We start from the raw sequence: 15,301 nt of genomic DNA, 5'->3' as shown, positions 1-15,301 counted from the left end.
AGTGTGTTAAATGTTTCCAGAAGTGTCTGTATTGAGCAGCTGCATGTACCTTCACTTGTGGCTGCAAACAGGTCCATCCATATCTCCTCCAAATACTGACCAATCACAGAATCATAGAATCAACCAGGTTGGAAGAGACCTTTAAGATCATCAAATCCAATCAAGACCCACTAAACCATAGCACTGAAGGCCTCATCTGCACAGTTTGTGAACACTTCCAGGGACGGTGACTCCAGCACTGCCCTGGGCAGACTTTTCCAGTGCTTGAGCACCCTTTGGGGAAGGAGTTGTTCCCTACCTCCATCTAAACCTGCCCTGGTGCCGCTTGAGGCCATTTCCTCTTGTCCCATCCCTTGTTCCTTGGGAGCAGAGCCCAGCCCCTCCTGGCTCCATCCTCCTGTCAGGCAGTTGTAGGGAGCGATCAGGTCCCCCCTGAGCCTTCTCTTCTCCAGACTGAACCCCCCAGGTCCCTCATCCCTTCCCCATCACACTTGGGCTCCAGGCCCTGCACCAGCTCCATTGCCCTTCTCTGGCCCCACTCCAGCACCTCAATGTCTCTCTTGTGGTAATGGGCCCAGAACTGATGCATAAAGTGTTGCTCTGCCTTTCTCTTGTGCCAGCTACCGTTAGGTGTAAGCTGACCAGCAGTGGTGTGATCCTGTGGGGTGAAGGCTGGGGAGCAACTGCCTCTTGCCTATGGCCTTGGTTCTGTGCATGTTCACTCGATCCTTTCCACCCAGTGGTTCACTCCAGGTTATGTTACATGAGGTACATCAAAAACAGTGGTATAAGCCTTGTGTCTGATAATACTTCAAGATATTGACATACAATGCATTGCACACTACTAACAAATTATTTTATATGGAAAAATTGTCTACTATGGATTTTTCTCATTTCTGTCTCCAGTTGCTCTTTCCTGCCTTGTAAATTGTACTGCTCTAAAAAACCCTGTGTGCCTTCATCATACAAGGTAGAAAAAGTGCTGAGACGTAAGAGGTGAAAAAATCTTGATCTTCGCAAAAGTATTCTTCCTTTTAAACACTTCAAGAACATTTCATGCCTGCCCAAAGAGAAAGTTCAGCCTGAGATAGCTCAGGCTTCCAGTTGAGGCTAATTTTTCAAGGCATTGAGTCTGAAAGTTTGTATTATTTCATGAATTATTTCTCAGTAACTTCCATCCCACTGCCCAGTTTTAACCAAATGATCCTAAAGTGTGAATTTCAAGAACATAAAGTCCTGAGGCTTTTCCTGAGACTTGGGAATGGATAGAAGAGAGTTACTGAAAGTGTTGGCTGTCCCAAGGGATGGGTTTCCTTGTATTTGAGTTATTGGCTCACCAGTTGCCATTGGTGTCACATGGAACCAGCCACAGCACGTATTTATTTCTGTTCTCCATTTTCACCTATGATGGACATGGGAAAGAAAGTTCTGTGCAGGGAAATTTGGGGGAAGAGTCAAAGGAGAATAAGAACATAAGGTTTTGCAGTGAAAGACTACAGAAAATATGCTGGAAGATTGGGTTGAAAAGGAAAGATACACAAATTTGTGCCTGCAAACCAGCTTTGATAGTTTGGCTGTTTGCGGAACATCCTTCTACACACTTTGCCACTAAAAGCAAAAAGATATTGTAATGTTTCAAAGAATGTGATTCACATTTAATATCAATTACAATACAATACAATTACATAGATACCTGCTTTTCTGCTTATAAAAGTTCACTGTCTTCAGCCTGTTTGTGAAGCCTGGGTGAGGTACATTCCCCACTGCCAAAGCTTGAGGTGGAAGCAGAGACAGTCTCACCAAATTATTCACACCTGATAAAGTTTTGCTGAATAATATCAAGCTAAAACTATCGAAGCAACCTGCTGGAACTCTGGTGACTTACTCCTTATACTGACCGTTTCTGGAGTCATTTGGCTTAGATAGAAAATAGGGAAGAAGAAGGTCGAAAGAAATAGAGAGTCTGTCACTGAAATTGGAATTGAGAATTCTAGTGTTGTGGCCTTTTAATCATGCTGTACTTTTACTCACTGAGGTGCTAAAGTGCAGGTGAGGTCCTGCTCTTTTGTTATCAAATATTTCTGTAAACTGGCTTAAATAATCTTCAGATCTCCCATCAATATTTTTATCATCACAATAGAAATCTTTTGGGTCCCAGCTTTCGTAACACTCCTTTTAAACAAAGCTGCTAGAAACAGTCATTTACAGGTGCTGTTTCTGAAGCAGCTTTAAAAAACGTGTCATATACATTTGCTCTTGCTCTAAACGTTAAATATCACTGCACATAGGGATGTGAACAGATGGCATGCTGCAGAAGCTGTTGATCATTGTACACATTTATCACTTTACACTAGTGTACATGTGTTTGATTAATCTTAACTTCTGATTTATTTGGAGGTCTCTATTTTTGACAGCAGTAGGGATTATACTGTAATCCACACTGGCTTCCAGTGGCTTAAAATTTAGATCCAGTAAAGATAGAGTAGATGCCTCCTGTAGTTCTTAATTACATGAACTTTTTTGCTGTGGGATAAAATTACCTGGTTTAGGTCTTGATACTGGGAGGAACTGGGAAGTAAATGGATAATTCCGTTTGCTAAAATGTTTTAGGCAGATAAAATCTACATGCCATTGGTCCAGCTAAATAAATACCAGATCTTGAGATTAAATGCCAGATGCCAAGAAGGTGTAAAATAAAACAGAACAGCAAGGGTCTCATTCAGATCAATATTCTTTTATATCCTCCACCTACAGAATGGGAGAACTTCGTATTTGCCTGCTCAGCAGGTCTGGATGTTCAGCATGTGTTACACCTACATCACTGCACATGAAACTCAGAAAGCATCTCAAGCTTGTAGCCATAGCACACGGACATACTTTGAGACTTCTGGCTGCAGCATTGTATTTAAATCTGGTTTACCAAGATGTTATTTCAGCATAATGCATTTTGTCTCAGCTAAAGCCTGAAAAAAGACAAGGTTTTCTTTTTCTACAATGGATGGGAAAATGATTTTGAGTTGAAATGGTTCTGCTTGTGCTTGTTCTGCTGAATGGCAATAATATTTAATGAGAGAATTTGCTCTGAACTGTAAATTCTTCAGTGTGTGAGATGCCCAGCCTGTCAGAACAAATAGAGGAGCCTAAAAACACTTTATTTTGAAAATGACTGTTCATTTTGGAAGGCACTGAGCAATCTCAGTGAAATATAACTGAGTCAGTTGAATTTTGGAGAGAGATCAACTTCCCAGCATGGATTCTGGCAGCATCTTTTCTTCACTCATTCCATTCCTCAATATCTTTTATGCTCAAATAGCACATGCAGCACTTATATGCAGCTGTCATTCAGATTTCAGATAGCTTTCAGTGACTTCTTCTAGACTGAATGAATAAATCAATTACTTTTATCCATGCTTATACACAGGTTTTATGCCTGTGCTTTCTTCTATGTCAATTAGTATTATGGAAAGACATATACAGCAGAAAATGATGATGCAGCACTAGGCATTACCCAGAGAATATGTATTTTCAAATTGAATGTCGCAGTGCAGTTTAATTGGCATGACTGCAATAGCTGGTCACGGCTTCACACACCTGTATCCATTAAGACTGGTTTGCACTGCTATGGCCCTCCTGCCTTTGCTTGCAGGACATTAGATCCCACCAGAAGCTTCCAGAAGGAAAATGCAGGGAGATGAGGAGAGCGCATATAATAAAAGAGTGTCTCTTAAACATGAGTTTACTTCAGGAGTGAAAAATCTTTGTTTCTGGATGATCTGTAAACTAAAAGTTTCTAAATTTCTCATTGGTTATGTTAGAGAGCATAGAATGCATTTAAATGTTTGTGCATAGTAGAATCATGAATTACTATCATGTAAGAAAATGGTTTTAGTGTTTGAAATGCAGAGTTGTAGCACACGAATTGTTTGGAATAAAATACATAAAAGGAAAGATTTGGTTGACCTCTTTTCATTAACTTCTCTTAAAACATGGCAATTATAAGGAAATTAGTTGCATATTTCATGAAGATCTAGCTTTGTTTTTCTGTTTTCATGTGCTGTTTCTTAAATATGTATTTTTATTAGAAGACAGTAATTAGAAGTTCTCTATCATCCTGTTCTTTCCACCTTCTGTTTCTCAGACTGAAAGAACTGATGTTTTCTGCATGTTCATCTAAAAAACTGTTCTCTTTCTTTGCAGGTTAACAATGAGAATGTGGTGAAAGTTGGCCACAGGCAGGTGGTGAACATGATTCGACAAGGGGGCAATCACCTTGTTCTTAAGGTTGTCACAGTAACCAGGAATCTTGATCCGGATGACACAGCTAGAAAGAAAGGTACATTTTCCTCTATTCCTAATGGAGTCTTTTTGGTCTTGCTCCACAGAAAACAGAGCATGGACATGAAATTATTGGTTTATAAATCCTAATTTGTGGACTTCACTGTTAAAATTTGAAATACCCTTCCATTTAATTTAGAGTAATTTAATTCTGTTGACTTCTGCACTAATATATGACAAAAAGGGTAATATTACCTTGTCATGCTGGCCATAAAATTTCATCTTTATGGATCTTTATACATTCATATGTTTGAAGATCTTGTAGTAAAGCTCCTTGCAGTAGTGAGAGAGAAAAAAGCAGAAGGAAGAGATTACCTTTTATGTTTTAATTCTAAACTGAATTGCCCTTAAAATCATTGAGAACTACTGATTTTGCAAAGCACATATTTTAGAAAGGACCTCTGTAAGAATAAGAAAAGTAAGAAATACGATTTCTTAATAAGGTTTAATGGAGATTGTGGGTTAACCTACATCATAAGGTTGAGCTACTCCCTTAGGAATTTCAATGTGTTTCCCACCCACTCACCCTGAAAAAAACCCCACCGAAACTTCACCAAAAGACAAAAAGAAAAAGGATTTTGCACTATTTCCTTCACCTTAGATACCCCTGAGTTTATTCAGGTAACAGCTACTGTGGGAAGTCATTAGGCCCTCATAATTATCATTAAACAGAAAAGATTGCTGCTGCTAACTAGTGTTCAGTATGGCAGCAGCACATTTGTGAAGATTCCTCTTCCTCCCACCAGTTTCTGGAATTGCCACTCACAGCCACTTGGCTCTTCAGCCCAGGGTGGGCTCCAAACTGCCACCTGAGGGCTCCCTCTTTTTCCTGAGTGAAACTTTGGCTACACTGTGAGTGTTCTTGCCATCTGTTTACTAAAATTAAAGTCCCTTTGGGGGAAAAAAGGGCTATATTCAAGTAAATCATGGTCCTGTGTTATTTTTAGTTTGATGGAATTATTATTCACACATTTTAAACAAACCTTCCACCTCTGCCTTTTGGGATGTGTCACACTGGCCTGCAAGAAAAGTGCTGTTGTATATAATCCAAAGGGACATTGCTTCTATAAGAACAAACCCAGATCTTTAATCTTTTCCAGAGCCTTCTACTGATAATGTGTCATTTGCCAAAAAACCTTCACTCTTCAATTTTGTCCCTTTTTGATGCCTTTCTTGTTACCTGGCCATTGCCCTTGTACCTCAGGAATTGTGTGGAAGGATTTTCTTGCTGTCACTCTCCTTCATGGGGAGGCCAGTGGCAGATACCAAATCCCATTTAACAATCCAGTGCTTTGTGTGGTTTCCCTCACAGATTTGCTGTCACGTCTCTTGTTGGGCAAGGGCAGCCCTCGAACTGGAGTTAATGTGTGCAGTACTCACACAGCCTCAAATCTGTCACTGAACTTGAGCTATAGTTTTGCTTTCTTGTGACATACCATCATTCAGGGCTCTGTAAGAAGGTGATAGAGCTTAGCAGGTAAAAGGTGATGCTGACATAGAGGATAAAGGTGATACAGCAAGAATATTTTCTCCTTCTTTCCTCCATCACTCCTGCCCTCAAACTGCTTTGCCACCTCTTGTCAAAATAGTGTAGCCTGATGTATGCTATTGACCAAAACACTTAGGAGTTCTTAGTTTTTCTTGATGTCCCAGAGACATTTCTGTTTATTGGAAACCCTGTCAACATTGGCATAATATGTTTCTGATGTTAAGCTCCTTTCTGACCTCCAGAAACATTTGTTATCAGGATACTAAAACGCGTGCTGGATTTTAGTTTCTGTGCTAGCTGATTGCCTTGGCATTTTAAGATCTTCTTTATTCTAAGGATCACCTGTTTTCCCTAGTCTCACTGTAACTATTAAGATAAATTTCAATCTTCTTTCTCGTATTTCTCAGCTTTAACAGTTTCTTCAAAGATGAAATGAATCTGGCAGATATTGCCTGGTCTCCAGGAGATTTTTAGCTATGTGTATTTCTTAAGAGGGGCACAACTGCTGGGAGGCACTTTCTCTAGAAAGTCTTTTTTCCTACTTTAAAATAGAAGTGCACAGTTCTTTAGCTTTAAATGTTTCTATGTATCCTGTTACATAAAAGCTTGCTGATGTGTCAAACAACCTACGCTAAAGTAGGAACAGTATAGAAATTCAGTACATGAAAAGCATCTCAGGGTTTTTTTCCTCTCTGTGTATGTATTTATTATTGCCTTACTTAATGTAGCATATTCTTTTAAATGAATATAAACCTGTGTATTTGAATATAGTGCTTTAGAGATGTGGATTTACTTACACTGTATATCCTTCTGTTTAATGCAAAGCCCCACCACCTCCTAAGCGAGCTCCAACCACTGCACTGACCTTGCGGTCTAAGTCAATGACCTCAGAGCTTGAAGAGCTTGGTAAGAAAGTGTTTTTTCGCAAGCATGCTGGCATAATAGAAATGTAAATAAATACAGATAAATCATGTATATGTGTTAAAATGCCTATAAGGAACTGCACTGTGTACAGTATATAGAGCAGAAAAGGTTTTAAGAATGCTGCATCTTTGGAGAGTTCAACTTATGCATGATTCGCATGAAGAGTTTTTGTTTAAACTTGTGCCTTTCCTGCTACGCAAGAGAATGTCAATACATTTTTTATGCATCATCAAAGTTTGACACATCTACTAGAAAGTAATGCTGTGTCATATTTTTGTTAGCTTTGCTTTCTACCTTTTCAGTTCATCTAATATTGTTTTATTTTAAATTCCTGTGGCCTCTCATTAGTGGATAAAGGTAAGCTGCCAGAAGCTGTTGTTAAAAAGCTGACAGTGTTAAAGCAGCTTCAAACTTCAACTTCTTTTCATTAGACTCTGCTCTGAAAAAGTGCATATTATGATATCACTTTGACTTCTGTGCATGATATAAACGTAATTCTTCTCACTATTGGTAATAAAAAAGTACTGAGTCTTTTATTTGCTAAGGTTAAGAAATGTGATTGTAGATTCCTTTGCTTGATCATCCACATTCTAGATATGCATAATCCTTTGGGAATTTTGATTTGTTTTCTAGAAGTGAGGAAAGTAATAGTGCTTTTCTGTTAGGTCATTAAAAAGTAGAATTTCTGCACCTAGGCTAATAAATATGTTATTAATGGACCATATATACAAAGAGAAAAGCCCAGTGCATATTTATATATAGCTATGACACTAAACCAGTGTGTTTAGCAAGTGATAATTGGGTAGAAAAACAAAGCATGTCCCTCAAGGGAGAGTAATAAGAGTCTCTCATACAATAGAACCATTATTCCATGTAACCTTACATTGATTTAAATCCTCACATTTTATAATCACTTTTTTTTTCTGGCATGGACTCATCTCAAGGCTAACTGTAAGGAATCAAAGCCTTGTGGCCACTTTTTCTCCCCTTGGAAGTTAATGTTTTCTGGGGCAGATGGACCCCATCCGTCTTTTAGCGAATCAAGTCACATAGCTGCAGTGGAAGTTCTTACCAAGAAAGAGGTGCTGAAGTGGTTACTGTCTTCTCTATGGTATAACAACCAAACGAAGACCAAAATGGAACATTCTGATTATTTAGCTCCAACAGTTCTCAGGAAATTTGGGGTTTCCGTGCCAGGAAGTTTAAGAACCTGACCAGAGGTTTCAGCTGTTTGTGAATGCTCCATAATTTTTCTTCCAGGATTCAAATGTAAACTATTATTTCTGGAGCCACTTTTTGGGTCTGGGTGTTTTGTTTTGTTTTCCTTGCATGGAGTGCTAAGAAGTTGTAAAACTTTGCTGGCTTATTCACAACCTTTCCCAAGGGGCAGAAATACTTGGGCACTGATTTTCCCCTTTCATTATCCCCTTCTACAGATCACTTCGGATATTCTTCTATTTCTCTTACTTTTCAGTCTCACATAGTAGATACTGTTCTTAAGGCAGAGAGAGGAAGCACTCTTTTCTAGGGGAAAATAGCTTATTGATTGTAACATCACCTCTGCAGTGACGACCATCAGATTTTAGCTTTCTCACCCCCTGTTCCAGGTTATAGTACTTGATCTGCTGTTCTCATTGGCTGGCAGAAAGCTCTGCAGCGCTTGTGGCTAGAAACTGTGGGACATACTTGAGTCTTTAAGCACATTTCCCTTCTATGTCTTTATCCAGATGGGGCACATATTAGTGGCAAGACTTTACTATTCTGAGGGATAGTCCTGAACCATGTTTCACAAGTGTATGTCCCCTAGTAAAACTGTAGTGATATTAGAGCGTGGCAGAAATTTGTCTTCTTCCTGAACAAGCCTGTAAATACCAGTTGTGTGATACTCTGAACATTTGCCACTCTAGCAAACAATATGACTACTGTTATAAATAACATCTGTGGTCTACCTATTTTAATATTGGTCCTGTGAAAGGGCTGTTAGCAGAAGGAACAAGAATCCTTAAATTGCACAACAACCGACCAAGCTTCCAAAGAGAAAATGTTCTCACTATCGTCAGTTAAAAGTTGTCTTCTGACACAAAACACAGATTGTATGTGTGTATTTATACATAATTTATATATCTTTATTTGTATCTGTGTATATATTGAACATCTGTATGAGCTATGAGAACACCCACATTTTTATATCCATTAAACTATCTAATGAACAAGCATTTGTTTCATAACATATATGTGCAGCCTAAATAGGAAGCATGTAGAGATGAACACTGTGGATGTTCTCATCACTATTTATGTGTAATCCTTTTCTGAACTAAAGAAGCTCATGGTCTCAATAGTGTCTCGTGGCAGAGACAATAATGTGCTGTGTACAAATGTATTTCTTTTTTATCGGTTTTAAATGTGATTCCTTTAGTTTTAGTGAATGTCCCCTGTTATGTAGCAGAAGAAACAGATAAATAGTATTTCCACATTTGTTTTCCCTCAGAGTATATTTTTTTAGCTAAGCTAAATGACATCTTTTTCTAAATGTATATAGATAGATAGATCTTGCATTCTTTACAGTCACTTCCTTTGCCTGGCGCTGAACTCTACTTACAGTTTTATTGATATGTATTTAGCCACTCTGTGCTCCGTAATACTGAGCAGACCATCTCAGTTATTCTCTTTCAAATGTTAATCCAAAATGTGGCAGATAACATGTGCTTCTGATTCCTTTCCACTTCAGTCTGCATGAAAATCCCCTGTTAATCATAGTTGGAAAGCCCTGGTATCAATAAGTTGCCCCACATACTGTTTTTAGTAAACCATTTAGGAAACGATATGTACATGTGTCCCTAATACCTGCAGGGGAGCAATTTCTTATAGTTAAGGTATAAACCCTGATAAACTGTGCTTTTGCCAAGCTGTTTATCTATCTGCTGTGGTTCGATAGAGACATGCATAGCAGAAGCTAGCAGGGAGAGACTGACTTCTTAGATGGAAGAAAAATGTTTATGCTCAAAATGACAAACAAGGATTTAGCATATAAAAATTACCTTCAGAATTGATTCACAGTTCATTCCCTTTCTATTTCCAAGCTTCAGTACGGAAGAAGAAGGGTAAGGGGAAGCCTTTTGTCTCTTGTTTAACCTGTTTCTCACCTTTCCATAGTGAAGGATAATAACATAATGTAAATGTTGGCATATAGTCCAGTTTATTTTATGGTGTCAAATGTACATTAATTATTCTATATGTTTTTTAGTTACTTAGTTAATAAATTGCAAACACACTAAGAACTCAAACAGAAGACTACATTTGAAAATAGTCCCCACATTTCTTACTTTTGTCTCCTTTCCTTCATCTTGCCTTTTTTTCCTTCTTTGTATCCAACTCTTTTCCAAACCCTTCCATGTCATCACCCCACAGTTACTGTGCTACCTGGCAGCCTCAGAGTATCCGTGGCCAGTAACGTATCCTCAGTGTAGTCCTACGTTAGTGGTTTCACTTGTCTCTTTATTGGCCAAATGTTACTCCCATAACCACACTGTCTCTGTCTCAGAAAATAGGGATCTTGCACACAACACTGGTATTTTTTGACCTGGAGAAATGCTGCTCTGCGCTATTTTAAGTTTTCAGTATAACATCTTCCACGCTGTCCCGTATGCATGGAGTGCCCTCCCTGAACTGATTCATAAGGCCACATCCTTCTCCTTGAAATCTCTCCTAAAGACCCACTTCCCTACGATCCCTATTAAGCAATCATCTAAGTAATGATGGCTAGGCAGAGGGGCAGGTAGAAATAGTGGTGCTACTTGAATAGCTTTCCTAAATGTAAATGTATATACATGTATGCAAAGTTTGTTTGTGTTGAGCTGTATTTTTCCATACTCCTTGTATGTCATTTTGCTCTCCTAGATTGTGAGCTCTCCTGAGCAGGGACTGTGTCATTTCCACGTTTTCATGACGTCCAACCCAAGGAAGGGTCTGAAACTTCACTTAGCCCCTGGGTGATAGCTGGTAAAACAGTCTGCATCCTGCCCTTCAACAAAGTTCAGTGTCATGGAAGGGAAAGCTAGGCTGTAGGCAGTGGCTTCTCTCAACAGGGAAGCTTTGCTTTTTAACACTAAATGGGACAAAAATCAGGATTATTTTTTTTCCACTCTTTATTTTTCTGTTCTTTCCTGACCTCCTTTCAGGTCACTAACAAAGGTTCCAGGAAGTGACATTTGCCATTCTCCATTCAGAGAGTGTGACAGAATAAATCCCATTGCTGCTGGTATTTTTCTGAAGAATGTATTTTGGCGGCATGTAAAAAAATCTTTACATTGTTATTGGAGAATTTTCCTTCAATGGAAAACTCTGTTTTCTGGGTCGTAGATGAGGGAGACATTAAGATGAAAATAATGGCTTTTGTGCTTCTGTTTGACTGGGTTTGTTGGTTGTCTTCTGAGAGGGGTCATGGCTACTTTGGGAAGATAGGAAGAGGGAAAGACATAGGCTGTGGTTTTTATGTTCAGATAGAAGATAGGAAGTTTGTGTCTGAAGATCCAGGTAATAACCTCTCTGGGTTCACTGCAGTATGGCATGGGCAGTATAAGCATTTGACTGCAGTCACATAGCAGGAGTTACTAAAACGTAACCTGTACTTCATCCCTGCCACTGATGTTCTGCTTACAGTGGTTGCCTGAGCTGGAGAAACAGCATCCAACTTCAAACTGTATGTTTGGAGGGATGTGTTTTCAATAGGGAAACCACTTTCTGGATTCTGTGGGATAGTGGGGAGGGAGAAGAGGTGTTCTTCTTTCTTTTGTGTCTTGTACATTCACAGGAATTGTTGGGCAAGTACATTATGGCAAGATGTAAACTAACAGTTGTAGCAGCAATTTTTTGGAGGCAGTACTTAAAATACAGTTCCAGGTAATGTGTAGTGAGCCCGTTAATACTAAAGAGCAACCAAAGTATTCATGCAGCAAATTAAAAAGAAGATTTGAAAATACTCCAAAAACCTTAAAAGAAAAATTTCAGGTCATCATTTTCCTCATCACTGAAGAAAATACTGGTTTCAAAATTAATATTTGAAAATAATAAATTTAACTTCTCATAGAAAAGTTTATGTGGCTTATGAAAAGCTTGGTTTTAAGGGAGTTTCCTTCAGTTTTTGTTTCAACTTGTTCATCACTAACTTCTTGTGGATGGAGAATGTTAAAATTAGTTGGTACTTAAGGAACACATCCATAAACTAAGCTCTGTAAATGTCTCAGTACATGATTTGCAGGTTTCATTCTCTTAAGCTTTTTCACTGCCAGGAAATGAGTTTGATTTAGTGAGCAATTCGGAGTTTCCAGTGAAAGCTAAAGTGGACAGTGTTTCATTTTAAACACCTCATATAGAAATCCTCTAAGAGAAAGTACAAAATTAAGATTAGAGCAGGCTAAATTTTCATAGTGGAATGGGAATGACAGGATAAATTATTCTTCTGCATTAATAAATATCACTTTGGCAGTGTCACACGAGTGTCAGTTGTGAGCTGGGGTGGTGGTTGGTTTGTGCATAGATTTGATGTGGTGATCAATATAAGATAATCTCTCCATATGTATTGATGCTGATCTGTGGGGTTTGATGTGGGCTCTAGTACCAAATACAAATGTAGGATTTCCCTCCTGTGAACAGTTTAGATGCTAGTACCACCTCTCAGGTACAGAATAACTGTGCTATCATCCACGCAGAATATTGTTATGTGGCATCAAGTCTTTCTATTTGAATAGAAAAATATCAGTTGATGGCATTCAAAAGAAATATTATTAGCTCTGTCTGCAATAAGCATCCACACTTCATCCCATTCCTGTTGTCCATTGTTTCAAAGGTGGCACATTCAAATGGCATCTGAAACAATGAAATTGCAGAGCAAATACATATCAATGAATGCCAAGCAGTGGATTAGCTTACAGTTTTATGTTGTGTTTGAAGAAAGCACTCACAAAGGCATCTGGGTTCAAAAATGAGGTTTTTATTTCACTGGGGTGAAGTTGATGATGCAGATTTGTCTGCAGGAAACAACGGAAGTACCATCAAAGCAACTTTCACAGCACTCACAACGTCAACTCCTTTGATAGTTTCCAGCATCTACAGTGCTTTTATGCAGGAAGAAGGTTTTCTGATCTTCACCAGCCACTGTATTTTAGAAGATGAGAGCAAAAGGCATCGGGCTTAATGAAGAATTCTTGAAGGGTATCTGTGTAAGTAGTTGATTTGCATTACATATTTGCAATTCTGATGGGATAGCAATGTAGTAATAAGATAATGGTTGTCATCAGGTTGTCATTTTTCACCAGCACAAAGCAGTGACTCTGGGGGGAATCTGGGAAGTATATGTGCGAAAAACTATGTGTCCCAGTTTTTATTGATGTAGCAGGACTACAAGTTTTAGGACTTGTAGTCTTGTGGGGAGTCCATAGCAGCATACAAAGGTGAAGGATTAGGACTGTGCCTATGGCATACGTGCTTTTAAAACACTCGGGAAGAGCAAAGCGTTAAAAATCAGCACATTTCAAGGAGCACAATGCGAACATAACGTTTTCCACTGAAAAAAATCTGGCACCTCCCTGGCGATGTGCTGATTGGCAACTTTTGGCACAGAATTAAAGAGGTAACTCTCAGTACTGAACACTTCAAACCAGGGCTTACATTGGTGACGTGGGCAGCTTTAACTCATAGTATGCAAACACCTGGAATCCTGGGCAGAGGTCGGTTGAGTCTCTGTGTGGGTGCTAGTATTCCTTTGAATTTATCAGCTTATTCCTGAGTATGTAGCACGTTTTTTGATACTTGTTTTTCTTTACTACAGGACAGTAATTGAAAAGGTTTTCAAAACCTTTCAGCATCAACCAAACAAGACAATGGTATAAAAGAAGTTGGAAAAGGAATTGTAAGTGCTAAACAAAACATGGGGTTTGTAGCATTTGGAAACAGAGGAATTAAATACGTTGGCATATGTGAGTGTCACTTGCTATACTCAGATATTACTAATTGAATATCTAACCACATACTGAAAATCACAAGTGCCTGAGGAACAGTAAAACTTGCATGTGTTTTCCAGCCTGGTACAGTTAGGGCAGTGGAAAACTTTTTCAACACTTTTAATGTGTTCTCTCTCTTTTTCAGGAGCCAGGGAGATGAAGGACTTACCTCCCTCATCTCAAAACTCCCTTTGCTGCTATTTCTCTTTTTTTTTTCCTTCGAATGTTCACATACCCATGTTAATTAATTTCTAACATAATTAAAAATAAATGGTTATAGCTAATTCATCATTAGTTTGTTTGGTTTTTGCCCTCGGTGTGGAAGCGTGAGAATTAAGTGTAAGAACAGAGAAGGCTGCAAGTGTCTTAGGTCCTTCCCCTTTCTGTTTGGTTTCTTTTGGTTGCTTGTCTTTCTTTTGTGACTAGGCCAAATTTTCAAATGCTGTCTCTTAAACAGAACATCAAATTGCCACTTAAATTCCACCTGGCTTGCAGGGTAGGAGTGGGTATTGACTATATTCTCTGCTTTGTTTTTGTTCTTGAACAGAAACCACTGTTAGACAATGACCATTCCTCTTTCAAGGTAGGCCGAATTGTAAGGCTTCAGGATTGCAGGTGCATTTTAAAGGCCTGTATAATTCTTTCATTAATTGAACATACTGTTAAAGAGCTGGTACTTGAAAATTGTATCTATAGAAAGAATTTGATCATATCAGTTTTCTGCCTTCCTTTAAATTACTTTTGATGGTGTGATTATCGTATGTAAATGTGATTTATATGTACTAATGTGAAAGTATTTTCAGCCCTAGAAGCACAAGACTTTCTTTCCAGAAAGTTTTGCTAGTTCTTTATTGTGAATACATACAAATCTTTTTCATAAATCATGTAATAGTATTTGTAGATACTCAATGTTAAATGATTCGTTTTAGTCACTAAGCAGTTTTTATGTTTTACTGATTTATTTTACCTAAGTTTTCGCTTTTTTGGATTTTAATGTGCTTTGTAGAGTTTACAGTATCCTAGAGAATATCCAAGTATTTTTACTCCATTTTCATAGAACAAAAGTGTTTCAAATGGCTTATGGTTTTGACTGTATTGCAGAGCATTTCTGTTATTTCCTCATGATGGTAACTGCTAAAGTAATATTCTCTGCCTATTGTTTGCAGCATGGTAAATGTGTGATTTTGGCATTGTGATTTAAGCACAATCCTGCAAATTGTTCACTTGGAGTGGGGCTGGAAGAAGTTAATTCCAGATTAAAATGTGCTCGTGGTGGCAGATTTATGAGGATTAGCCTAATTGTCTAAATGAAAACTCATTCCATTCCTGTATATTTTTTAACTCTACATTTACATGACATAACCATAGGCTGAACTTGTTATTTCTTTCCTCTAAATATGATCATAAACAACAAATTTGGATTTCAGTCTTAACCTTTAATATTCTTACTCTGAAACAGTGCTTTAGCATTAGGTTAGTCTTTAAATGCTGAGCAGTATGTTGAAGGCCTACTTATACTTTACCTACTTTTGGTCTTTGATGAATTTTTATACCT

At 38.3% G+C, this 15,301-nt stretch overlaps 1 protein-coding gene across 2 annotated transcripts in view; it reads left to right on the top strand.

Annotated features, from left to right (window-relative positions):
• The window catches only part of SHANK2 (SH3 and multiple ankyrin repeat domains 2), a gene marked incomplete at both ends in the record, with an annotated part of 306,577 nt that overhangs the window by 262,505 nt on the left and 28,771 nt on the right, over positions 1-15,301 (top strand). For both annotated transcript variants that reach the window (XM_080618796.1, XM_080618797.1), the window contains 2 exons: positions 4,198-4,333; positions 6,650-6,760. In XM_080618796.1, the coding sequence (XP_080474922.1) occupies positions 4,198-4,333; positions 6,650-6,760 (247 nt within the window). The remainder of the gene's footprint in view (positions 1-4,197; positions 4,334-6,649; positions 6,761-15,301) is intronic.

The sequence above is a fragment of the Psittacula echo genome, assembly GCF_963264785.1.
Source record: "Psittacula echo genome assembly, chromosome: 5".
Lineage (NCBI taxonomy): Eukaryota > Metazoa > Chordata > Aves > Psittaciformes > Psittacidae > Psittacula > Psittacula echo.
The sequence above is the reverse complement of the archived record's forward strand: the minus strand, read 5'-3'. Positions and strand labels throughout refer to the sequence as shown.